Source organism: Geotrypetes seraphini, chromosome 2 (assembly GCF_902459505.1).
Source record: "Geotrypetes seraphini chromosome 2, aGeoSer1.1, whole genome shotgun sequence".
NCBI lineage: Eukaryota > Metazoa > Chordata > Amphibia > Gymnophiona > Dermophiidae > Geotrypetes > Geotrypetes seraphini.
The window spans coordinates 311283399-311310206 of NC_047085.1; the positions used below are offsets into that span (position 1 = coordinate 311283399).

At 43.1% G+C, this 26808-nt stretch overlaps 1 protein-coding gene across 1 annotated transcript in view; it reads right to left on the bottom strand.

Moving 5' to 3' along the window:
* DNAJC13 (DnaJ heat shock protein family (Hsp40) member C13) overlaps nucleotides 1–26808 on the bottom strand; it is a 495155-nt gene that overhangs the window by 97092 nt on the left and 371255 nt on the right. The window contains 4 exon segments of the mRNA XM_033929988.1: nucleotides 4750–4919; nucleotides 13992–14104; nucleotides 24072–24146; nucleotides 25128–25227. Of these exon segments, the coding sequence (XP_033785879.1) occupies nucleotides 4750–4919; nucleotides 13992–14104; nucleotides 24072–24146; nucleotides 25128–25227 (458 nt within the window).

Sequence of the window (26808 nt, forward strand, 5' to 3'; positions counted from 1 at the left end):
GCCGACTGATTCAGTAAAGGCCTGCATGCAAATGGGGACGATCGTTAGCACGCCCCCTACCCACGGCCAGAGCGATCCCCTCTCATGCGCACACCCTGACAGTAGTGTCAGGAGAAGCAGCCTCCCGTCACTGCTGCCAGGGCTCAACCCAGCACAGATATCTCTTGCCTGCTCCCGGTCTCTCTTGCTTTCTGCCGCCGTTCCCTACAGTGCAAGCCCGTGGTTTTAAAGCGGGCCTGCACTGCGGAGTACGGCGGCAGAGAGCAGGAGAATCCTGGAACAGGCAAGAGAGATCTGCCTGACACCCTCCCCAGACCCTAAACTCCCCTGCCTGCCCTGCTCAGCCATGCCGCCCTCCCCCCCTCCCCCCACCATGGAGAAAAAAGCAGGTGGGATACCAACTCCCTTCTGCCATCGTTGTTTAAAAAAAAATTAAAAAGCTGCTTGCATGCAGCACGGCCCTCGCCAAGCCCCCCTCAATGACCGGCACGGCCCACCCCGACACCAAAGTTGGGAGCAGGAGGGGTGCTCGGTCCCTCCTGCTCCTAGGCCTCCCACCCCCTGCCCTGGTCGGGCCCGGCCCACCCACCCACTCCGGTACCTGTAAAATTGTTGGTAGGGGTGTCCCTCCGGCAAGGCTCCCCCAACATCTTCAGGAGCAGGAGGGGTGCCCAAACCCTCCTCCTGCTCCTATAGCACTGGCTATATCAACGAAAGCAGGAGCAAACTCCTCCTGCTCATACTCTCCTGCCACGCCGCCGCACAATAATGGCCAATCAGGAACTTCCCTAGACTCCTCCCTAAGGAAGTCCCTGATTGGCTGAGGTGCCCCATCCCCTCCAAAGGGAGGAGCCTGAGGCTCCTCAGCCAATCAGTGCCTTAGGCCTCTCCCCGTACATCAGAAGATGTGCTAGGGCCTAAAGCTACTATTGGGCGGCGTTGGGGCAGGAGAGTAGGAGCAGGAGGATATTGGGGGAGCCTTGCTGGAGGGACCGGGCACCCCTCCTGCTCCCAACAATTTTACAGGTACCGAAGTAAGTGGGTGGGCTGGGCCCGACCAGGACCGGGCGGGGAGGTGGGAGGCCTAGGAGGGACCGGCATCCCTCCTGCTCCCAACTATTTTTTAGATACCGGAGTGGGTGGGCCGGGCACGACCGCCTGGCTCGACCAGGACCGGGCGGGGGTGGGAGGCCTGGAAGCAGGAGGGACCAGGCACCCCTCCTGCTCCCAACTTTTGGTCCATCGGACCAGCAATTTTTTTTTTTTTACTTTTTTTTATTTTAGTAGTTTTGAGCCCTGCAAGCCCGTGGTTTTAACCCGCTTTAAACTCACAGGTTAAAACCACGGGCTCACAGGGCGGGGAAGGGCAGTGCAGGGCAGCAGGACTTCAGGGAGATTCGGGGCAGTGCAGGGCAGCAGGACTTCGGTGCAGGGCGACAGGACTTCAGGGCAGGAGATTAGTGCTTGAGTTGGGGCAGAGAGCAGGATATGCAGTTGGAAACCACTGAACGACTGGTCCTCAGCAGTCGCTTCTTCCATTGATCGGCCAGCTCTGTCCGATTTGATATTTTGTGTAGTGAATTGGGTCGCTGTCCAATTTGCATGCATTTCTCCTCATTTGCATGCACGGATTAGAAGCAGATCACAGGAGAGGTAAGTGAATCAGGGCGGAGGGTAATTTGCTCGTTAAGGGGTCGCAAACCAATCAGTACACGATCGGTTTGCTTTGTGAATCTAGCCCTAAATCCTCAGAAAATAAAAACAAACTTTAAACGAAAGAAAGCAAAAAAGATAAGCAGAGCAGATAAGAACACCTCTGTACAGTTCACTTGCACAGAAAAAAAAACTGGTGTGGATTGGAGATCCTCCTCTATAGGGGAGGTGCTCAAAGCTTTAAGAATTCTCTCTCTGCAAGCCAGTTCACAGAAAGGGATAAATCACTACACATATGGAATCCAGTGTAGATGTAACTGAATGCCCATTAGCAGTGACAGCTACAAAAGTAGTACGGAGGGGAGAAGATCAAGTAAATAGTTTAACTGCAAGTTTGAGGTAGCAGTGGGCAGTAGAGTATGGGTGCAGCAGCAGAACTATACTTTGGAATTCCATTACCTAAGGTACATTTTCTCCTACTTTATAGGTACAAAATATCAGCAATCTAACTAACTCTCTTGACTATGAAAAGCATGAGCCAATTTTTCAAAATGATTTGAGGTGCTAAACCCAACATAAGAGTTACTACTAAAAATATGTGAGCTAATTTCAAATGTACATAAATTGGTTTTCCTACAATATTTAACTTATTCTTCCATCTGAATACACGGAACAGAGACATGAAAAAACAGGTGCAGACTATGCCAGTGGTCTTCATTACAAGGCCCACCAGCCAATGGCAGACCTCCGAGATCTCTGAGGTGGCCTGAAGAGCCTGCCCAGAATTTTATCCCCCTTCCTCTTCCCCCCCTCCCCGAAGTAATCTGATACTTTTTTTTACCCTTTTTTCTAGCGCTGCACTCTTCGGTCCACAGGCAGCATGAGTAAGTTTAAATGGTCAATATTTCAATGGAGAAGGATAGGTGTGTGCTGGGACTGCTGCTTTTTAACACTCTTATCAATGATCTAGAGATGGGAATAACCTTGTGTCATCATAAAATTTAATTATCTCACTAGTTAAGTAAATTTGCTGATGACAAAGTTGTTAAATCGCAAGGGACTGTGAAAAATTGCAACAGCACCTTGTGAGACTGAGCGTTAAAATGGCAGATGGTGTTTAATGTGAGCAAGTGCAAAGTGATGCATGTGGGAAAGAAGAACCTGAACTATAGCTATGTGATACAGGGTTCCACATTAGGAAAAGGATCTAGGTGTCATTGTTAAAACCCTCAGCTCAATGTGCGATGGCGACTAAGAAAGCAATTCGAATGTTAGGAATTAACAGCAAAGGAATGGAAAACAAAGATGAAAATGTCATAATGACCTTGTATCACTCTATGGTACAGCCATACCTGTGCAATTCTGGTTGACATATCTCAAAAAAGATGTAGTGGAATTAGGAAAGGTACAGACGAAAATGATAAAAGTGATGGGATGACTTCTCTAGGAAGAAAGACTAAAGAGGCTTGGGCTCTTCGGCTTGGAGAAGAGACAGCTCAGGGGTGATATGACAGAGGTCTATAAAATACTGAGTGGAGTGGAATGGGTAGACGAGAATCGCTTGTTTACTCTTTTCAAAAAATAGCAGGACTAGGGGGCATGCAATTCTTCAAATGTGTAATTAAACTCTGGAATTCGCTGCTGGAGAATGTGGTGAAATTAGCTAGCTTAGCAAGGTCTAAAAAAAGGTTTGGATAATTTCCTAAAAGTCAAGTCCATAGACTATTATTGAAATGGCTTGGGAAAATCCACTGCTTATTCCTAGGATAAGCAGCATAAAATCTGTTTTACTCCTTGGGATCCAGCTAGGTACTTGGGACCTGGGTTGGCCACTGTTGAAAACAAGATGCTGGGCTTGACAGACTTTCAGTCTGTCCCAGTATGGAAATTTTTATGTTCTTATGGTACACAGGGGAGTGGGGAAGGGAAGAGATATGGAAGAAACACTGTTTAGGATTGATAGGAATAGGGGAGAAAGAGGGAAGAGAAGGTACACGTGGATGGAGGGGAGGGGAATGACAGAGAGAGCGAGGAGATGGTGCATATGGATGGAGAAGCAGAAAAATGGAAGAAAGCTGAATGTTAAAAGTTAATGTCAAAGATGGATGTAAGGCAAATGTAAATTCTCAAAACTGACATATTTCAATCACTGGACTAAAATTAAAATCAATTTTCCTACCTTTGTTGTCTGGTGATTTTATTTTTCTAATCATCTTTTCCCAGTCTCTGGCTGTTCTTAACTCTGTTTCCTGAACCTTCTTATCCATTTGCTGTTTTTCTCTCCTTCACATAAGAACATAAGCAATGCCTCCGCTGGGTCAGACCCGAGGTTCATCGTGCCCAGCAGTCCACTCACGCGGCGGCCCAACAGGTCCAGGACCGGGCCGCCACGTGAGCGGACTGCTGGGCACGATGGACCTCGGGTCTGACCCAGCGGAGGCATTGCTTATGTTCTTATATGAAGGAGAGAAAAACAGCAAATGGATAAGAAGGTCCAGGAAACGGAGTTAAGAACAGCCAGAGACTGGGAAAAGATGATTAGAAAAATAAAATCACCAGACAACAAAGGTAGGAAAATTGATTTTAATTTCAGTCCAGTGATTGAAATATGTCAGTTTTGAGAATTTACATTTGCTGTCAATATTTTGCACTGTTCAGGAAGAAATGCATTTATTTCTATTTCTGTTATTTTAGGGCTTTGTGTATAACAGGACTTTTAGTTTGTGGTCCTATATCTGCAGGGTTTATCTGTGTTCTGAATAGTGTGATCAAGGCCAGGTGTTCTGGTTGGGAATGAATGTAGAGAAGCGCTGTTGGCATCATTGCCCCAAGTAGGAAAATACTCGTCAGCTTTCCTTCAGCCCTTTTGGACCCAAATTGACCCTCGCTTAAAAATTAATGAATACAGGACTATGTCCTTCTATGCTACTACACTAACATCGTAAGGAAGGGAGAAAAGTCTGCATGTGCAAACTCTTCAATGGTAGACAGTGATCATTTAACTTGTAACTTGTTGCATAGTACATGTACTTAACAAGAATTATTCTTAAAATATTAAATGAATATAGGGAAAAGTAGAACCACATCTCTACGTACTCCAACGTCATTTCTCGAACTGTTGTAGAGACCTTTTCCCTGGAATTCTCATTCCAGATTAATTCTGGATTTTCATGTGTTCCTTCAAAAATGTGCACAGCAGCTTCAGGACTGTCTCTCATGGCATCCATGAAAACACCAGGTAGAAATTTCATCAATGTAATTCTAACCTACATAAATACACAAAAACAAGCAGCATAAGTTTTTTCCACATACAGCTTCCTCATACTAGCCCACACATGGCGAGTCTGTTCCTTGAAACAAATTTTGCACAATGGTTTTTCAACATGAAATAGTCATTGAGTTCATAGGTACTGATCCTAGCTTATGAAAGGCTATTCCCACAGGTTCATAATTAAGGTGTTATATAGGAAAGACTAGATTATGTTTTGCACATTAGAGATGGAATCAGAAACGTGGCAAGAAAGGAGCACAGACCTCTTATTTTAACAAAATCACAATAAAACACACTGGAACATCAATTTGTAACAGCAGTGAAGATAATTTTACCAACTTCGAATCAAATACTATATAAATCAAAATGATGGTATCACAGGATGGGTGTAGTTAATCTACTAATTTATCATCATACACGGAAACATATAAAGATATTTCTCCCTAAATATGCTGGAATTTTCTCTCTCTCTTTGCTTTTTCTATCTTACCTTTCTTTCTGTAAATACATGTATTGTAAATACATGTATTGCTAAATTTCCAATAAAATAGATCACAGTTACTCTAAGACCATTCTTTTATGATATCTGAGGGAACTGTCTAAGTTGTTAGTCTCTAGTCACGTCATTTGCTTCTCTACAGGATGGACATCAGTGCTGTCCTTCCTGTTCTTTCTAGACCAGCAAGACTAAGATTGCAATTTGTATTCCAGCTAGCAGAGGATCCAAGCAATCATTTTACTTTGCCTTCCTTCAATTCCTCTGATGAATAAGTCTCACTCAATTTCCTTGTATTGGGATCTTCTGATGTGTGGCTTCTCTCTCATAGGGAGTCTCTTCCTTCAGCTCTGGTCTCATATCAAATGTATTTGTGGAACTTTTATTGACAATGATGGGAAATATTCTTTAGCAGTATCATTAGGTAGATTTCCCATGATTACCTTCTCCCTTTAACTTTCATATGCTCAAAAATCAGATATTAAATTTACCAGAATCTAAGTTACATCAGATAAAATCACTAAGAATTAAGACATGCCACATATAATAATAATAATAATAATAATTTTATTTCTTATATACCGCTATACCCTAAGTTCGAAGCGGTTTACAGTGAAGTCGTGTCTAGAGAAAGTACAGTGTTAACAGAAGGATACAGGATAATACAAAGTGAGCAGGTACTGGGTGATACAATAAGGTACGAAATATTAACATGATAAACAGTTACAGTATGTTTACAATGAAGTACAGGGTACTGGGGTGTTTACAAAGGGTACAAGATAGTAACAAGAGGACAGTTACAGGATGTTTACAGTAAGATACAGGAAAGTACAAGGTGAGTGGGTACTGGGGTGATTACAGTAAGGTTCAAGATATTAACAAGAGTACAGTTACAGGATGTTTACAATCAGATACAGGATGTTATACTAAGTTATAGGGTGATACAGTATGAACAGTTACTAGGGATCAGTGCTGTTTACAGCTAGATATATGATGAGCGTAAGAGAGGTACAGCATTAGACGTTGGGGGAGGGGAAAAGGAAGGGGAGGGTTTTCGAGGTGGTTTATAATTGGTAGGGGGAGAGTTTAGGTGGTGTTGAAGAGGCGGGTCTTCAGAGATTTTCTGAAGTCCGCGTATGATGTGGCTTCGAGTATTGGTTTTGCTAGCCATGTGTTCAGTTGGGCTGCCTGGAAAGAAAGCATTCTGTTTAGGTACTTCTTGTAGTGACATGATTTCAGGGATGGGTAAGTAAAGAGGTTTGTTCTGCGGGAGGTCTTTTTTGGGCAGTAGGTGAGGGAATTGGGAAGCTAGGTAGGTTGGTAGCTCATTCATTGGAGCCACATGGAAAGCAGAGTTTAAACAGCAACCATCCCCTTTCAACTTCCAGATGTTCTCATTTCCATAATCGATCCCATGCAGGAAGGGCCTAGAAGTCAGCAGACTCTGGCTAGGTGCAGCCAAATTGAAAACCACTGGGTTTGGCAGCACCTGAAAGCAAGCAACAGAGGGTCCAATGCAGAAATCCACATGGTATAACCTTGAGTTAGTGGCTGAGCACACAATTTTACCATAAGCTTACCAAGAAATTTCCCATGCTGATGCAGTAAGCTAATATTTAACTTCAGAGCATGCAGGAACATGTGTGCACTAATTAGGGAAAGCCTACTTGATGCATGTGCACAAGGTTCCGCATGGAGGTCCGAGTAAAAAGAAACTGTGAGCACACACCTGTTATTCTATGGCTAAATATCAGCCTCACAAAACATTCTTGCACATATAGCACAGTTACTTACCGTAACAGTTGTTATCCAGGGACAGCAGGCAGATATTCCCACACATGGGTGACTTCACCGACGGAGCCCCGCAGCGGACAGCCTCGAAAGCAAACTTGCTTGAAGATCTCGATCTTTCGAGTGCTGTAGCGCGCATGCGCGCGTGCCTTCCCACCCGAACTAGGGGACGCATCTCCTGTGAGGATCCTCAGTTCAGGTACCTAGCTAAGAAGCCAACCAGGGGAGGTGGGAGGGTTGTGGGAATATCTGCCTGCTGTCCCTGGATAACAACTGTTACGGTAAGTAACTGTGCTTTATCCCAGGACAAGCAGGCAGCATATTCCCACACATGGGTGACCTCCAAGCTAAGTAGAAAGGGATGGAGGGAAGTTGGCAAATTACGAAAAAAGATTTTGTAAAACAGATTGGCCAAATTGGCCATCCCTCCAGGATAAAGTATCCAGACAGTAATGAGAAGTGAAAGTATGAACCGAGGACCAAGTGGCAGCCTTACAGATTTCCTCAATAGGTGTTGATCGAAGAAAAGCTACAGATGCCGCCATAGCTCTGACTTTGTGGCCCGTCACTCGACCTTGCAGAGGAAGACCAGCCTGAGCATAGCAGAAAGAAATGCAAGCAGCCATCCAGTTGGAGATGGTGCGTTTTGAGATAGGACGACCCAACCTGTTCGGGTCAAATGAGATGAAAAGTTGAGAAGATGTTCTGTGAAGTTGAGTGCGTTGGAGGTAGAAAGCTAATGCACGTTTACAGTCCAAGGTATGAAGAGCCGCTTCTCCAGGATGAGAGTGAGGCTTTGGAAAAAACACAGGCAGAATAATAGACTGGTTGATGTGAAATTCTGAAACAACTTTAGATAAAAATTTAGGATGAGTACGGAGGACCACCTTGTCATGGTGAAAAACTGTGAAGGGTGGATCTGCAACCAAAGCTTGTAACTCACTGACTCTTCGAGCAGATGTGAGGGCGATGAGGAACACAACCTTTCAAGTGAGATACTTGAGGTGGGCTTTGTCAAGTGGTTCAAAAGGAGGCTTCATCAGTTGAGCTAGAACAACATTGAAATCCCAGACCACTGGAGGTGGTTTAAGTGGTGGATGAAGATGAAGAAGTCCTTTCATGAAGCGAGAAACCATAGGATGTGCAGAAAGAGGTTTCCCATTTAGAGGTTGATGAAAAGCAGTTATAGCGCTAAGATGGACTCGAATAGATGTAGTTTGAAGTCCAGACTGTGACAAATGAAGTAAGTAGTCCAGAACGGATGTCAAGGAGGAAGATCTGGGTGATAAGTGACGTGTAGAACACCAAGCAGAGAATCTAGTCCACTTCTGGCCATAACATTGTCTAGTTGATGGCTTTCTGGAAGCAATTAAGATATCTTGAACAGATGGAGAAATTGAGAAAATTCTGTTATACAGAAAGGTACCAAGCTGTTAAGTGTAGAGACTGCAGATTGGGATGAAGCAAGGAACCGTGACTCTGCGTGAGTAGAGAGGGAAACAGTGGTAGAAGAAGAGGCTCCCTGGTGCTGAGTTGAAGTAGAAGGGAGAACCAAGGTTGTCTGGGCCACCGAGGAGCTATCAGAATCATGGTGGCATGTTCTGACTTCAGTTTGACTAGAGTTTTGAGAATCAGAGGAAACGGAGGAAAAGCATAAAGGAACAGATTCCTCCAGTCCAGTAGAAATGCATCCGCTTCGAGACGTTGAGGAGTATAGATGCGGGAGCAAAATTGAGGCAGTTTGAAGTTGAGAGGTGATGCAAACAGATCTATCTGCGGAGTTCCCCAACGAGCAAAGATTTGGCGAAGAGTTGGAGAATTGAGTGTCCATTCGTGAGGCTGTAGAAGACGACTCAATTTGTCCGCCAAATAATTGTGTTGACCCTGAATATAAACAGCTCTGAGGTAGATGTTGTGAAGAATTGCCCAATTCCACAATTTCAGAGCTTCTTGACAGAGGGAGTGAGATCCCGTCCCTCCCTGTTTGTTGACATAATACATGGCTACTTGGTTGTCTGTACGTACCAGAATTACCATGTCATGAAAGAGATTTTGAAAGGCTTTGAGAGCATAGAAGATCGCTCTGAGTTCCAACAGATTGATATGACACCGACGGTCTGCTTGAGTCCATAGACCCTGAGTGCGAAGCCCGTCCACATGAGCTCCCCGTGCATACGTTGACGAGTCAGTGGTAAGGACTTTCTGATGAGGAAGAGGGTGGAACAGCAAGCCTCTTGAAAGATTCAAAGAGAGCATCCACCAACGGAGAGACTTCAACAATGAAGGAGTTATGGAAATCAGTCGAGATGGTGGATCCACGGTTTGCTGCCATTGGGATGCGAGTGTCCATTGAGGAATACGAAGGTGAAGTCTGGCAAAAGGAATCACATGAACTGTAGAAGCCATGTGACCTAGCAGAACCATCATCTTTCGTGCTGGAACAGATGAAAGGTGGAAGACTTGTTGAGAAATTTGAAGAAGGGCGTCCTGACACGGTTGTGGAAGGTAGGCTCTCATATTGATAGTGTCCAGAGTTGCTCCTATGAACTGGAGAAACTGAGAAGGAGTCAACTGAGATTTGGGAAAGTTGACGTGAAATCCCAAACTTTGTAGAAAAAGAATAGTCTGTTGGGTCGCTGCAATAACCCCTGAAAAAGAGGGAGCTTTGATGAGCCAGTCGTCGAGGTATGGAAATACTTGGAGACCCTAGTTGCGAAGAGCTGCAGCCACCACCACCAGACATTTTGTGAACACTCTGGGAGAAGAAGCCAACCCGAAGGGGAGAACTCGGTACTGCAGATGAAGGCTTCCTACTTGAAATCTGAGGTATTTGCGAAATGCTGGATGAATAGGGATATGAGTATATACCTCTTTGAGATCGAGGGAGCACATCCAATCCCCTTGATCCATTAAGGAATATAAAGTTTGCAGAGTGAGCATTCGAAATTTCTCTTTGACTAGACATTTGTTGAGAGCTCTGAGATCTATGATCGGTCGTAAATCTCCTGTCTTTTTGGGAACTAGAAAATAACAGGAGTAGAATCCCAAGTTCCTTTGTGGAAGAAAGCTCCTCCACAGCTCGCAGGCGAAGAAGGGCCCAAGCTTCCTGAAGAAGAAGGGGAAGGTGCGACAGATCGGAAGGACATTCTCTTGGATGGCGATCTGGAGGTACCTGAAGGAACCGAAGAGAGTATCCCTCTCTTAGGATGGTAAGCACCCAGAGATCTGATGTAATGAGCTCCCACTGGTGATAAAACTGGGAAATGCGATTCCCTATGGGGAGGGGAGAATTTGGAAACAGAGAAATTTGAATGCTCAGGCTGAGACTGTCAAAAAGACTGAGTTGGTTTGGTGGCAGCGGGAGTCTGAGACTTTTGCTGGCACTGTTGTTGCGGAGGACGATGAGGAGGAGGCCTGGAAAAAGCAGGAGTCGTTTTCTGAGGATAACGACGTGGAGTCTTTTTAAAACCTCTAGTTGGTGTAGGTTTAGGTTTTGGTCTGATGAGGGAAGCAAAAGAGCATTCATGTTCTGAAAGACGCTTAGCAGCTGCTTCAATAGAATCATCAAACAATTCGTTCCCCTGACAAGGTAGATTCGCCAATCGATCTTGAAGATTGGGATCCATGTCAACAATGCGTAACCATGCCAAACGGCGCATAGCTACAGCAAAAGCAGAGACACGAGAAGATAGTTCAAAGGCATCATAGGAAGCCTGAAGCATGAAGAGTCTCAATTGAGAAAGAGTCTTAAGAATAAGTTTGAATTCAGACAGACGAATTGTGGAGATATCCGGGTAAAAAGATGGTAAGATCTTCAGAAAGTGGTTGAAGTAAGATGTAAATATGTAGCTATAGTTAAGAACTCTATTTGCCATCATAGAGTTCTGGTATAATCGGCGACCAAACTTATCCATGGTACGACCTTCTCTGCCTGGAGGAACTGAAGCGTAGATTTTTGAGGGATGTGCTTTCTTCAAAGATGATTCCACTACCAGGGATTGATGAGAAAGTTGAGATTTTTCATAACCTTTACATGGAACTGTTCGATAACGAGATTCCAATTTAGATGGAATGGCAGTGATGGAATAAGGAGTCTCCATGTTACGAACAAAGGTTTGTTTGAGAACAGGAGTCATTGGTAACCGTAGTGACTCTTTAGGTGGATGAGGAAGCTCCATATCTGCTAAATATTCAGGAGTGTATTTTGAATCTGAATGGAGATCTAGTTTGAGAGCTTGTCCCATATCGAAAATAAATTTGGCAAATGAAATGGATTTGAAATCAGATGCTTCCTCAGGTGACACACTGCAAGATTTAGGGAGTGCTGAGTATGAAGGAGAAGCTTCTCTAGAGTATGGTGAGAGTGGTTCTGATTCAAGACGTAGAGTCACAGAAGAAGTTGTACTGTGTGGCGGAATAAGAGAATGTTTTCTCTTAAGACTCCTGGATGGAGAAGTACCAGGTGTATGTGGTACTGAGTGGGTCGAAGTTTGAGGAGAAGTGTCTCGACGAGTGGTCTTCGACGGTGGAGTCCTCGGTCGAGAAGGGCTTCGATTCGATGCTCTGTGGTGTTGAGAGCCCTGCTTCGATTTCGAAGAACGAGGCAATGAAGTCTCGGTGTCGAAAGCAGAAGACTCCCCTCGATGCTTGGAAGCAAGATGTTTCGAATGCTTCGAGCGATGCTTCGGAGGAGGTGATTCTGGAGAAGAATCCGAGGAAGGTGTCCTCTTCGGAGTCCGGGATCGGCCTCGAGACACTGGAAGCTGTGGCTGGGTGACAGGCTGATCCACCCAAGGCAAGGTCGAGGACGGAACCAATTGAGCCACCAATGAGGAAATCTGAGTGGTCAAGATAGACTTTAGCATGTCCTCCAGCATCGGCACCGAGACAGAAGATTCTGGTCTCGTAAGTGCAGCAGTACGCTCCGAAGAGGGGGACCTCGAAGGTGAGTATTCCCTTATCTTGGAGGTATGCTTGGAAGACGGGCGTGAAGAGGACTCTGGTGGCTTCTTAGGTACGGCACCTGAAATAGAACCAGGAGACTTACCCCCTATGGAAGATTTCACCGACGTCACTGTCTTCGAGGGAACCGAAGGAGGCAAGATCGAGGCTTTCGAGACCGAGGCTCCAGCCGGAACCAGGGTCGAAGCCTTCGAGACCGTGGACGTCGATGTGGACGGAGTCGAAGCCTTCGAGACTGGGTCACCCGCCGCAGTCGAGGCCGGATCCGAAGATTGCTCCATGTCTCCAAAAAGTTGAAAAAATTGGGCACACCGTCGTCGAAAGGCCCGTGGAGTGACAGTGAAGCAACGGTGACAGTCTTCTGGAGAATGGGAAGGACCCAGGCACTGAAGACAGCGGCAGTGGGGATCGGTGACCGAAATCACACGATTGCACTGACGACAACGTTTAAACCCGGTAAGGGGCCGGGACATAGAAAAAATAAAGTCCGTGTCGAACGGAAGGAGCAATTGGGCCTAGGCCCAAGGCTCACCGGCCGGACAAGAAAGAAAAGAAACAAAAAAAATTTGTTTTTTTTTTTGGTTTTATTTTTTTTGAAAAAGAAAAAAGAAAAGGAGAAATAGAAGAGCACAGCGTCCGAACTAATCCGAAAAAAAGAAACAGCCGCGGTGAAGAGAAGGCAAATTGCTGCAGAGATGAAGAAAAACGTATCTTCTTGTCTCCGCGGAATTAAACGAACTGAGGATCCTCACAGGAGATGCGCCCCCTAGTTCGGGTGGGAAGGCACGCGCGCATGCGCGCTACAGCACTCGAAAGATAGAGATCTTCAAGCAAGTTTGCTTTCGAGGCTGTCCGCTGCGGGGCTCCGTCGGTGACGTCACCCATGTGTGGGAATATGCTGCCTGCTTGTCCTGGGATAATCAATGATATCTTACTTTTAAATGCAGCACATTTTCTTTTTATTTATTTATTTAGATTTTTATCCCGTCCTCCCAGTAGATCAGAACGGTTTACAACTAAACATTCACAATGGAGTGAATTAGACATACAAGATTATACAGTAGATTTAAATACTTGGACATATGAGACTGTGCAGCAGTTTAGATATAGGGACTATACAGCAAATTAAGAACAGTAGTTTAAATATAAGTAGTTTAGTTTAGATACAAGTTATTTGAGTATATGCTGAGAGTGGACTATACAGAAATTTAGGCAGAAGATTAGAATGGAGAAAGAAGGGTAGAGGTGGGGCTTATGGGGGTTGGGTGTAGACTGAGGGTGACCTTTAGTTGAAGAGGAGGGTCTTTATCATTTTACGGAATGTCATTAGTGAGTTCTGTAGTCTGAGTTGAGGGGGGGAGTTGGTTCCAGAGTTGGGAAATGAAGTGGCTGTAGGAGCGTTTGCAGGTGGTTTCTGAGAAGAAGGACCTTCCGGGGGGAATGCATAGGTGTATCTCCGTTTCTGAGCGGAGGATGCGGGTGGGGATGTAGATGGGTAGCTTGGATTTTATGTAGGAGGGGATGGTGGCATAAATTATTTTGTGTGCTATTGCCAGGGCCTTGAATGCACAACGTTGGCTAATTGGGAGCCAGTGTTCAGCGCAGAGTGCTGGGGAGATGGGATCATGGTAGTTGAGGCTGTGTAGGAGGCGGATAGCTGCATTTTGGACCCACTGGAGGAGCTTGAGATCTTTTTTGGTTATTCCATTAAATAGGGAGTTGCAGTAATCCATTCTGGAGAGGACATATGCGTAGAGGAGTTGGGCTAGGTCAGGTGTGGAGATGTAGGGTTTAACCAGATTTCATTCTTTTGCTTACCTTTGGACCTACTAGCTTATCTGCAATCATTTTGGCAAAAAGCTCTGCTGTCTGAGACCGGACCTGTGGATGGCTTGAGTTGCAGAACATATCCAGCAAGTAAATTAAAGCACCTGTAAATTTGGTATTGGAAGACATATAGTGAATCAATATCATTGTATGCTCACTTGAAGTAAAAACATGAAGTAAACATTCCAAAGTATGAGAAAATGAATCATCTCAGTAATACATAAAAGAGCCTTGCAATGGTTATAAAAGCATTTAATTGATTGCCTTCATCATATAATATGGAGTGATATAAAGAGCTAGATATTTGTGATTTATTATTGAAGAGACTGTTTTGAGGTAAACAAATAAATGGACTGAAGATTGACAAATGTTTAAGCAAGCATTATAGTGAAGACAGCTAAACAGACAAGAAATGGCATATGACAAACACATGAATATAAGTTTCAAAGATTATATATGTCAATCATATGGACACAGGTTAAAACATATATACTCATAAGACAAGGCTAAAAAGAGTACTTAATTTATCATCTCATATTTACAGTCCTGCACAGGTTTAGGTACACTTAGTCAAAATGTAGGTTTCAATGAATACCTAAGAAAATATACATTGATTCAAACTCTACATGACATCTAAACAAGACATCTTTCTGCAACTTCTAATGCAAATTGCTATTTGCTGATTTTAATAGATTTAAACTAATATAAAAGGGGAAATGGCATATGCAAATATTTGGATATCCTTGTAGTTGAATTATTATAGGAATGGGGAAGTAGCCTAAGACCCTGGGGAATTGGGTTGATTCCCACTGCAGCTCCTTATGACTGTGCAAGCTACTTAACTCTCTATCACCCCAGGTACAAAATAAGTATCTGTACAGGTAGTCGTCGACTTACGACCTATGCGACATGTGACCGTTCAACTTTATGACGCATTTCCCCAGCCCATACTAATTACAGTACTGTACAGTATTTTTTACCCCTCCCCGCGTACCTTTTCCCTGGTGGTCCAGCGGTGTATCCTGCCTGAGCCCCTCTTGCCGATGTCAGAAGCCAGCAGCGCACCCGGGCCAGCACACGCAGGAGCGAGCTTTTAGAACTCCCGCCCTGCGCCGCTGACTGAAACACTGCCCTAAGTTCTCACTATTTAAATGATCTAGTATTGTAGCTAACACCGTTTCTGTACTATAATGAATTCTGAAACCTGACTGAGAATCATGAAGTAACAAGATCAATTTAGATTGGTGGTTCAAGCGCTAATTCTAAGTAAATTAGATTACTGTAATATCTAGTATCTGGGAATCTCTAAGAATGTTTTAAGATAGACAGTTCAGAACTCAGCAGTTTGGTTGACTTATAAACTGAGAAACTCAGATAGGATTACATTGTTTTAGAGTAACATTTAAACTATGTTGTCAAGGGATTGGAGAATTTGAGCTACAAAGAGCGCCTTAGGAAATTGAGATTGTTTACCCTCGAGCAGAGAAGACTGAGAGGGGATTTAATAGAGACTTTTAAAATAATAAAGGGATTTGATAAAATCGACCAAGAAGAAGCATTGCTGACTTTTTCAGATGTGATACGGACAAGAGGTCACAGACTGAAACTGAGGGGCAGCAGGTTCAGAACGAATGTCAGGAAGTTCTTTTTTACACAGCGCGTGCTGGGATTTTGGGATGCTCTCCCGGAGGATGTTGTGACAGAGATTACTATTCTGGGTTTCAAGCGCAAGTTGGATGCACACCTTCTTGCAAATTGTATCGAGGGCTATGGTATAACTGGGTCTCCAGTTAGGAGTACTTAAATGGGCCGCCGCATGTGCGGACTGGATGGACCTCGGTCTGATCCGGTGAGGGCTGTTCTTATGTTCTATATAGTTTGACTGCTCAGTAAATGAAAAATTTAATATGTAGACCATTGGTTAGTCAATACTACAGTGTATGTGATGCACTATTATTGCAATTTCCCAGTTCTAAGGGGATCATTTCAAAAAGGTTATTTTCTACTCTTTTCTCTTATAAGGCTACTTTTGTTTGGTTAACTTTACCAATTCAATTGCGATCTATAACTAACCGTAACATCTTCAGAAAGGTTTTTTTGAGATGACAGCAGATACTGCAGCCAAAAGGCAGAAAGCATTTATTTCTTTGGTGAAGAAGGGATCCCTTGTTCTGTATCAGTAATGTCGGGATCAGATATAACTTCCAGGATTTTGTGGCCAAGAGCTCTAGGAGGAGCGGAAACCTAACTTGGTGTGGCCAAACTGGTGCTATATGGATCATGGAGCCTCGATCTTGGTGAAGTTTCTGAAGAATTTTCTCAACGAGAGGTATTGGAGGAAATGTGTAAAGGAATTTGTCCCCCCCAATGAATGAGAGTATACAGTCTGGAACAGAGTTGTAGAAGTTTGTTGTTGTGGGAGGAAGTGAAGAGAAAATCTGACTTAAGATGGATGTGCTGAGAGATTTAAGATGGATGTGCTGAGAGTACATTTATGAGGCTGAAGGAGTCTGCTCAATATGTCTGCCAAGGAATTCTGCTTGCCCGCTAAGTAAACTGCAAAAGGGGTGAGATCTTGTGCCCCCTTGTTTGTTCAGGTAGAACATGGCAACTGAACTATTTGTATGGATAAGGACTACCTGTTGGAGTAGACAGCCCTGAAATGATTTGAGTGTTTCCTATTGCTCGCAGTTCTAGAAGATTGATGAAGGGTTTGTTCCGAGTTGATACCATACTTGAGTGTAGAGGCTATCCAGATGAGCACCCCTTTCTAACATCAAGCATTGTGGTTAGAAGTTTGTGATGGTGGTGGTGGGGGAGGGGTGCTGATGGAAGGGACCATCCACTATTGAAGGGAGTGACAGAAATCTAAGGTGAATTGAAGACGCGCATCCCATTAGACGCTCAAGGCCATTAGATTGACAAGGTCCATTGTCCCAATGCAGTGATGTGTAGTGACAGAGAAGGCATAACATCTGACGTGTGGAACTGTGTCGAAGAGAGGAGACTGACACAGGTGAATGAGATTGCCCACTCTCTGCTGTGATAGAAAAGCTCGACCTTGAGTAGTATACAAGATAGCCCCTGACTTTTAGTAGTTGATAGCAAATTCGAGCAGCTCCAGGAGATGAATTGTTGAACTTATAGCATACTCAGCTGTTTGTGATGATGAAGCCTTGATTAACCAGTCGTCTAAGTAGGGAAATTCATAAAACTCCCATGTGCCAAGGACAACACCACTACCACTAGGTATTTTGTGAAGATACGAGGGGCCAAAGACAGTCCAAAGGACAAACTTTGTACTGGAAATGTCAAGATTCACTGTGAAAGTGAAGACACTTTCTGTGAATAGGTAGGATGGTTATGCTAGTGTAAACCTCTTTGAAATCCAGAAAGCAAAGCCAATCGTCACTCCCAATATAAAAGATGAACAGCCTACACAATCACTAGTTTTATTAATGAAAACCTGGGAGATCTCAAACATTCAGTACACTCAACAGACTAAAGAACTGCTGTAGGTGAATCTCTTTAAAAAGGCGGTTAATAATAAATAAACGTCAGAATTTCGTAAGGAAGACAGAGGAAAAATCTCACTATCAAGAGGAGAGATTCTCAAGCTACAGTTGTTATTTCTTTCTAAGGAGGCATCATATATAGTAACTATTAAGTCCAAAATTTTGCACATGCCATATTCCCTTTTATTATTTTTAATTAGTTGAAAATAGAAACATTATTTATCCTAAAGAGTAAATACCAATGGCATAGTTAGACCATCAACTGGGAAAGGAAGGAGCCTCAGCCCAAAGTAGGTAGGCAGGCACAAAATTTTGCTCCATGCTCCCTAAATCCTATAGCCCTCAACTCAAACTATAAATATAATCATGTGAAAAAATTAGACCATCCCATGAAATATTCAGTTCTTTCTAAAGAAATGTTGACATATTGATGTAATTTTTTTTTTTTTTATTTATCTCTGGAAAAGAAAGTGATGTAATTGCAGGTAAACAATAAATGTTTTCCTTGATTTACTCATTAAACAAAAAAATAAACAAAAATGTGTATTCTAACTGAGGAATAAATTAGAACACCCTATATCCTAATAGCTACGGTTGGAGAGCTGGTCATACACCAGGAACACAGACCTGCGGCTAGAGGCAAGAGAAGATAGAGAGGACAGCGATCGTTGTAGGGGACTCCATCATCAGACAAGTCGAAAGCCACATAGTGGGAGGAAGACAGGATTGGCTACTGATCTGCCTACAGGGAGCCAAGGTAGAAGACATAGTGAGCCGCATTGACAGGATCATCGACAGCGTGGAAGAGGAAGATATGGCGGTGATGATCCATGTGGGGACAAACAACGTGAGCAACAGGAACTACAACAGGGAAGGACTGAAGGACGAGTTCCAGATGCTATGAGGGAAGCTGAAAACCAGAACGCTAAGGGTAGCATTTCGGAGATCCTGCCGGTACCCAGGGCCAATGAGAAGAGGCAGACGGAGCTGCAAGCAGTCAACGCATGGATGAGGTGCTGGTTTGAGGAAGAAGGATTGCACTTCATGCACAACTGGATGACATTCTGGGGGAAGAGCAAGCTATTCAGGAAGGATGGATTCCACCTTAGCGGAGACAGAACGAGGCTACTTGCAAGCAACATCAAGAGAGAAATTGAGAAGTTTTTAAACTAGGAAGAAGTTGAAAGCCGACAGTCGACCGAGAGTCAATAGTTCGTGAAACTGGTATACCCAGAGGACACAAGAGGGAAGAAATTGCAAGAAAGTAACAGGCCGGAAACTCAAGTTTATGTACACAAATGCAAGAAGCCTAAGAAATAAGATGGGGGAATTGGAAGCTATGACACAAAAAGATAACCTTGACATCATCGGCGTCACGGAAACATGGTGGAACGAGGAAAATACCTGGGACACTGTGCTACCAAGATACAAGATATAACGCAGAGATAGAGTAGGTCAAAAAGGTAGGGGTATTGCCCTATACATCAAAGGAGGAACTGAGTCTACTGGAGAGAACACGCCGGAAACTTAAAATAAGGTAGAGTCTCTATGGGCCAAAATTCCTGGAACAAAAGGAACAGAAACAAAGATCGGCGTCTACTACCGACTCCCAGGGCAGTCTGAAAAAATTGATGGAGAGATGACGGATGAGATTAAACGCAACTGCAAGGGAGGCAATGCAGTTATCATGAGTGACTTCAATTATCCGGGGATAGACTGGAATCTAGGCACCTCCGGCTGTGGTAGGGAGACCAAGTTCCTGAATAATGTAGGCAATTGTTTCCTGGAACAACTTGTCAAGGAAAATACAAGAGGAAATGCAATTCTGGACTTAATTCTAAATTGACTATGAGGACCAGCGCAAGGTGTAGAAGTGGAAGGGATGCTGGGAAGCAGTGATCACAATATTATCCGCTTCGACCTGGACACAGGGGCAAAACATCGATCCAGAACGTCAGCCACGGCACTGAACTTCCGAAAAGGGAATTACGAAGGGATGAGACTCATGGTGGGGAAGAAGAGGATAAACAATATAAAAACGCTAGAGCAAGCATGGTCCCTTTTTAAGGACATGGTCACCGAGACGCAAAATCTATTTATACCACATATCACCAAGGGATCCAAGAGGAAAAAGAACAAGGAACCGGCGTGGCTCACTGTAGCGGTGAAGGAAGCGATCAGAGACAAGAAGACTTTTAAGGAATGGAAAATGTCAAAAACGGACGAAAACTGGAAAAAGCACAAACATCAAAGCAGGTGCCACAAGGCGGTAAGAAGGGCCAAAATAATAATAATAATAATTTATTTCTTGTATATCGCTATACCGGAAGTTCTAAGCGGTTCACAACAAGGATACATACAGCAGATAATTAAGATACAGAATTCTAACATTTGATATCTAGTGCAGAATAAAAACAATTAAAAAGAATACATCAAGTAAAATCAGTAAAAGTTAAGATAGCTCAAATTGGCAAGTAAAAAGCTATTAAAGATCATGATAGATTTGACAGTAACATAACTAGGAACAAAGCATATCAAATAGGCGTGTTTTTAGTAATTTTCTAAAATCGAGATAGTAAATGGCCTCAAGTATTAATCTTTCAAGCCATATATTCAGTTTGGCGGCCTGGAATGATAAAATCCTGTCAAAAAACTTCTTGTATTTACATGATTTAAAAGAAGGATAATTAAATAAGTTTATTCTATGAGTACTCCTACTGGAACTTTCCATGGAAAACTGGGAGGTAAGATAATCAGGTAACATCCCAAAAACTGCTTTGTAACTAATGCAGGAAAACTTGAACTGAACTCTAGATTCCATTGGCAACCAGTGAAGTTTTTGATAGTAAGGGGTAATGTGCTCCCATTTTTTAAAACCAAAAATGAGGCGAACCGCAGTAGAGACTATGAGGAAAAAATAGCCAAGGAGGCGAAAAAGTTCAAGCCGTTCTTTCGATATATTACGGGGAAACGACTCACAAAGGAAGCGGTGGGGCCGTTGGATGACAATGGAATAAAGGGAGTGCTAAAGGAGGACAAAGCCATCGCCAACAAACTGAACACATTTTTTGTGTCTGTATTTATCAAACAGGATATACACAACATACCAGAAGCTGACAAGCTATACGCAGGAAACGAGGATGAGAAACTGACAGGGTTGACGGTCAGTCTAGAAGAGGTATGCAGGCAGACTGATAGGCTTAAAAACGATAAATCCCCTGGACCGAATGGCATCCTTCAGAGGGTAATCAAGGAATTGAAAGGAGCTATAGCTGTACTGCTTCAACTAATAGCCAATCTGTCGATCAAATCGGGAAGTATTCCAGGAGACTAGAAAGTGGTGAATGTCACGCCGATCTTCAAGAAAGGTTTGAGGGGAGATCCGGGAAACTACAGACCGGTGAGTCTGACCTCGGTACTGGGAAAGATGGTAGAGGCGCTGATAAAGGACCGCATCATTGATCACCTTGACGGACACAATCTGATGAGGACCAGCCAGCACGGCTTCAGCAAGGGAAGGTCTTGCTTGACAAACTTGCTGCACTTCTTCGAGGGCGTAAACAGGCAGATAGACAAGGGCGAGCCGGGCGACACTGTATATCTGGATTTTCAGAAGGCGTTCAACAAGGTCCCGCATGAACGACTACTTCAAAAAATTGCGAGCCATGGAATCGAGGGTGAAATACTCATGTGGATTAAAAACTGGTTGGTGGATAGAAAACAGAGAGTAGGGGTAAATGGACAATACTCAGACTGGAAAAGCATCACGAGTGAAATGCCGCAGGGTTCGGTGCTTGGACCCGTGCTCTTCAACATATTTATAAATGACCTGCAACGTGATATAAACACGCTCGAGAAATGGGCCGCAACATGGCAAATGAGGTTTAACGTGGATAAGTGTAAGGTGATGCATGACGGTAACAAAAATCTTATACATGAATACAGGATGTCTGGTGTGGTACACGGAGAGACCCCCCAGGAAAGAGACTTGGGAGTACTGATCAACAAGTCGATGAAGCCATCCGCGCAATGTGCGGCGGCTGCGAAAAGGGCGAACAGAATGCTAGGAATGATTAAGAAGGGGGATCACGAGCAGATCGGAGAAGGTTATCATGCCGCTGTACTGGGCCATGGTACGCCCCCACCTGTTAAACTGTGTCCAGCACTGGTCGCCGTACATTAAGAAGGATACGGTACTACTCGAAAGGGTCCAGAGAAGAGCAACTAAAATGATTGAGGAGCTACCGTACAGTGAGAGATTAGAGAAACTGGGTCTCTTCTCCCTTGAAAAGAGAAGATTGAGAGGGGATATGATCGAAACATTCAAGATAATAAAGGGAACAGACTTAGTAGATATAGACAGGTTGTTCACCCTCTCCAAGGTAGGGAGAACGAGAGGGCACTCTAAAGTTAAATGGGAATAGATTCCGTACTAACGTAAGAAAGTTTTTCTTCACCCAGAGAATGGTGGAAAACTGGAACGCTCTTCTGGAGGCTGTTATACAGGAAAACACCCTCCAGGGATTCTAGATAAAGTTAGACAAGTTCCTGCTGAACCAGAAGGTACGCAGGTAAGGCTAGTCTCAGTTAGGGTACTGGTCTTTGACCTAAGGGCCACCGCGTGAGCGGACTGCTGGGCACGATAGACCACTGGTCTGACCCAGCAGCGGCAACTCTTATGTTCTCCTTTGGCTGAAATAAATGCAGTGAGATGCTTCTTGTAGCCATTTATCAGTCTCTGGCATCAGTCTGAGGAAAGTTTTGCCCACTCCTCAATGCAGAATTCTTTCAGCTGTGAGATGTTTGAGGCGTTTCTTGCATGTATAGCCCGTTTCAAATCACCCCACAGCATCCAATGGGATTAAGATCAAGGCTTTGACTCCAGGACTCTCCATTTCTTATTTTCAGCCAGTCCTTGGTAGATTTCCTGGTACGTTTTGGGTCCAGTTCCGCTTCCACTTTAATTTTCTTACAGATGGTCTCACATGTTCCTCAAGCACTCTCTGATACAAAGTAAATGGGCTCTTCAACATTGAAATGAGTACTCTGGTGGATTCTTAACAATTGCTGAGCCATTTTCTAAGAGCGATGTCGGCTTTTGGCAACAAATATCAGCGACTGTTCCAAGGGTGCCGGTACAGTGAAAGCACTGTTTAAAACCCCAGCATGACAGTGTTGGAGACTGCTAGAAATCCATCCGACCCCCCTCCCCACCCCTAGCAGCAGGAGAGATGCCCACTCTCTCCCATTACAAATAACACCCCCTGCAGCAACAACCCACCCCAGCAGCAGGAGAGATGCCTACTCTCTCTTGCCGCCAAGCGACCCCCTCCCCCCCGTAGGAGTGGGAGACATGCCCATTCTCTACTGTTACCACACAACACCCCCTACCTCCGACCCCTCTCCCCCTTACCTTGAATTAGTTGGCTGACTGGAGGGATGCCTACTCCCTGCGGCCAGCTGGCCCGCCTCTTCAAAATGGGCTTTCCCTTCCCCGGTGCATCTTGGGATGCATCAGGGAGGGGCTTGAGGCTCTGATTTGCCCAAGTTGTCTAAAGACCCTCCCATAGGATGCACCAGGGCCAATCAGAGCCTCAGGCCCCTCATGGATGCACCAGGAAGGGGCCTAATGCTCTGATTGGCTCGGATGCCTAAGGTGGGTGTCCAGGCCAATCAGAGCCTTAGGCTACTACCACTATTAATTATTTCTATAGCGCTACCAAATGTGCACAGCGCTGCACAGAGTCACAAAGAATAAGAAAACAGTCCCTGCTCGAAAGAGCTTACAATCTAAACAGGCAAGACAGACAAACAGGATGTCATGGATACAGTTAAGGGGAACGGTTAATCAGCGGGAAGGGTTGGAGGGCAGAGGAGTATGGTTAAGGATTGAAAGCTATCAAAATGGTGGGTTTTCAATCTGCTTTTAAACAAGGTATGGGACTTGACGGACAAACTCGGGTAATTTACTCCAGGCATAGGGGACAGCTAGATGAAAAGAACGAAGTCTGGAATTGGCAGTGGAGATGCATCCAGGGAGGGGCCTAAGGCTCTGATTCTCCCAGGTTGTTTAAGGCCTGAGTGTAATAGGGACTGCACAGCCCACTTGTATTGTAGCCAAAAGTCAGTGTCTGTCTCTACCTGCTGGCAGAGGAGCATGAACCTATCCATTTCTATGCCGGTTTAGAGGGACGCTAAAGAATGTACTGTATACTTACCCAAAGATATGTTTTCTACTCTTCTTCTCTCAGAAAAAGAATGTCCTGTTCCCTTTTTCTCTCCTCTTGGAAAGAATAAACTAAAGACTTTGAATATATTTGTGTTTCCCTTGAAAGCAGATCCATTCTACTTTTTTCAACTGAATATAAACCAAGAACTGCTCTAATATAAAAGGTCATCAACAAGGTATCATTGCAAAAAATGCCCCCGTTACGACTTCAGACACACTTACAATGCTCAGCACACCAATGTACAAAAAATACAAGATCATTTACATAGATTAAAAAATGTGATTTTAGTATACTGAATTAAGGCAAATTTTATAGATTGTCGATACCTTTTGCCATTGCTTCTTTAATGATCTTTGTATTGGATGTCAAAGCATGAAGTGTTTCCAGAACAAGTTGCCGGCCTGCCCAGACAAAGATATAATTTATTTTTAAAAGCATTAGAATATGTATTTCAATTGCAAATGTATCAATATGTAGTAACATAGTAAATGTATTCTTAGTTACAGATATGGGCCCCTTTTATCAAGCCACATAAGGGTTTTTTATTGCAGGCCACTATGGTAAAAGCTCTGACGCTCATAGAATTTTTATGAGCATTGAAGCTTTTACCATAGTGACCGTGATAAAAAAAACCTTTACGTGGCTTCATAAAAAAGGTGTGGGGGGAGAGATAATTTTTGCTAAATCTTTTATTACCATTACAAATTATAGGCCCCTTTTACAAAGACTTGGTAGCAAGACCCAGCATGGCAAAATCAAAGCAGTCCATTAAATTCCTACAGGCTGTGTCGCATTTGCCATGCTGGTACTTGTACCTTAACTTTGTATAAGGGGGCCCTATATTATTGCTTTACATTTAAAATCCTCAATATTAGAACACAGAATTTTTTATGCACTTAACAATTAAACAAACAAACAAAAAAGCATCTTTGTCATCAAATTTAGGATAAACATGCAATGATAAAGAGGGAAAAAAAGCCCATATAGGAAAAAAACATACGTTAATATCCAAACTCTAGCTTGAAGCTAGAAATAAAAATGTTTGTTTAGTTAACATGTTCTGTCCATACTGAGTTAATGGATTAGGCAAAAGTATTTATTTAAAACTCTGTCCATATTGGGATAATGGTTTAAGCAACAGTATTTATTTCAAGCTCTATCCTCTATCTGTTTCTATATTTTTTGAGGGGGTTGTTGTTTTTTGTTAGGACCTAGGTGTTAATGATAGTTTTCAAGGTGAAGTAGATACAACCTTGTTTCAAGTACATAAAAATAACCTATTAACCTTCTTTGGATGTGTCTTTTACCCTAGCACAGTAAATATATTCATAGTTCAATATATCTGAAATGATTAGTTATTTAATTAGCATTTTAATACTTACTTGCAGGTAGTGAATGAAGTAGAGCCAAAAGATTAGGTAAAACCATAGACTCCGATATATTGATAACACATTCCTGATTGCTGGTTACTATATTCACTACCTGTCAGAACAAACAAAGGTAGCTTATGTATGTGTTCAAGGCTGGGTATGTTAATTGTGAGCCACTTTGGTTACAAGCTGATTATACATGTTTTAAATAAATAAATACATGATCTGTATCTGTCTAAATATTAAAATATCATTGACAGTGTTCTCCCCAGAAATTTTTTCCAGCTGGGTGGCATGAAAAAGTAGCCGGGTGGGGCGGGGAAATTTGGTAGTGGGGAAAATTAAGGGCTCCTTTTACAAAGGTGCGTTAGGGCCTTAACGCGCGGAATAGCACGCACTAAAATGTCCCGCGCGCTAGCCGCTACCGCCTCCTCTTGAGCAGGTGGTAGTTTTTTTGGGTAGCGCGCACTAATCCGGTGCGTGTGCTAAAAATGCAAGCGCACCTTTGTAAAATGAGCCCTAAATGTATACTATTTTTATTAGTTAATTATTATTGTTTTCCAATGCTCAATATGACTTCCTTTTTTAAGGTTTGACACTTGTGCCTGAATATTTTTACTAAATTTAAGAAGTATCCAATTCTAGAAGTGAATAATTAGATATCTGCCCTCTTTCAAATGGTATAGAGGTTTAAAAAAGGGAAATGCGTTAATGAAGTCATGGGGTTCAATCTAGACATTTATTTCTGCATGAATTTAAACAACTAAAAAAAAAAGATAAATATAGTTCATCCAGTCATACAAGAAATGGCTCTATAGCACCTCTAATAATGTTTTGATCACTAGGTTCCTTCCTGAGGTCTCATTGAGGATATGGAATAGATGTGATCCCCACTTCCACATAATTTATGGAGAGGTGTTACTGAGCCTTGAAGGACACCTGTGTGACTGCACTACAGCAAAATAAAAAAGTAGCAGATAAAGATCAAAGCGAGAGCTAGGGCAAAACAGTTTAGGTAAAGATGCAGGTAATAATTAGCAATGATATTTTATTTTTATTTGCTTATAATGTCATTTGAAAGCTGCTTGATGTTAATACAACTTTAATTTAATTCTTTATAGTGTGTGTGTGTGTGGTGGGGGGGGGAACAACACCTACGTCAACAGTAAAGTTAGAATAGAATCCAGTGGTGTACCTAGTATATATGACAGCCAATGCTGATAATTTTTTTTTTTTTAATCCTCCTCTATATAAAAAAGATATTTTTAGTAATAATCCATGAGTCACACAACAAGGGTGCACCTAGGAAAAGGCATCTTAAACACTGTAGTGAGCACTAGAACACCAACACTAAATAAACCAGATCCTACACAGTCAATTGATCCTGTAGTCGATGCTAACAGAAAGCCATGTCCTTTTCATACACACAGAACAGATACACCCTCGCCCAATATGGAATAATCACAAACTAAAAATAGAAGTATGTAGACAAAAGTTAAACTGAACCAAGAAACCAGACTCTGCATACAATGCAACACCACAGAAACAGTGACACGTCCCCTAATACTGTGCAAAATATAAAGACAGTAGATGTAAATTTGAAAAAACTTCTACATAATAATCACCACTTAACAATTTAACAAATAAAAATGAAACAAATGAGAAATATGAAAATACCATTTTATTGGACTAA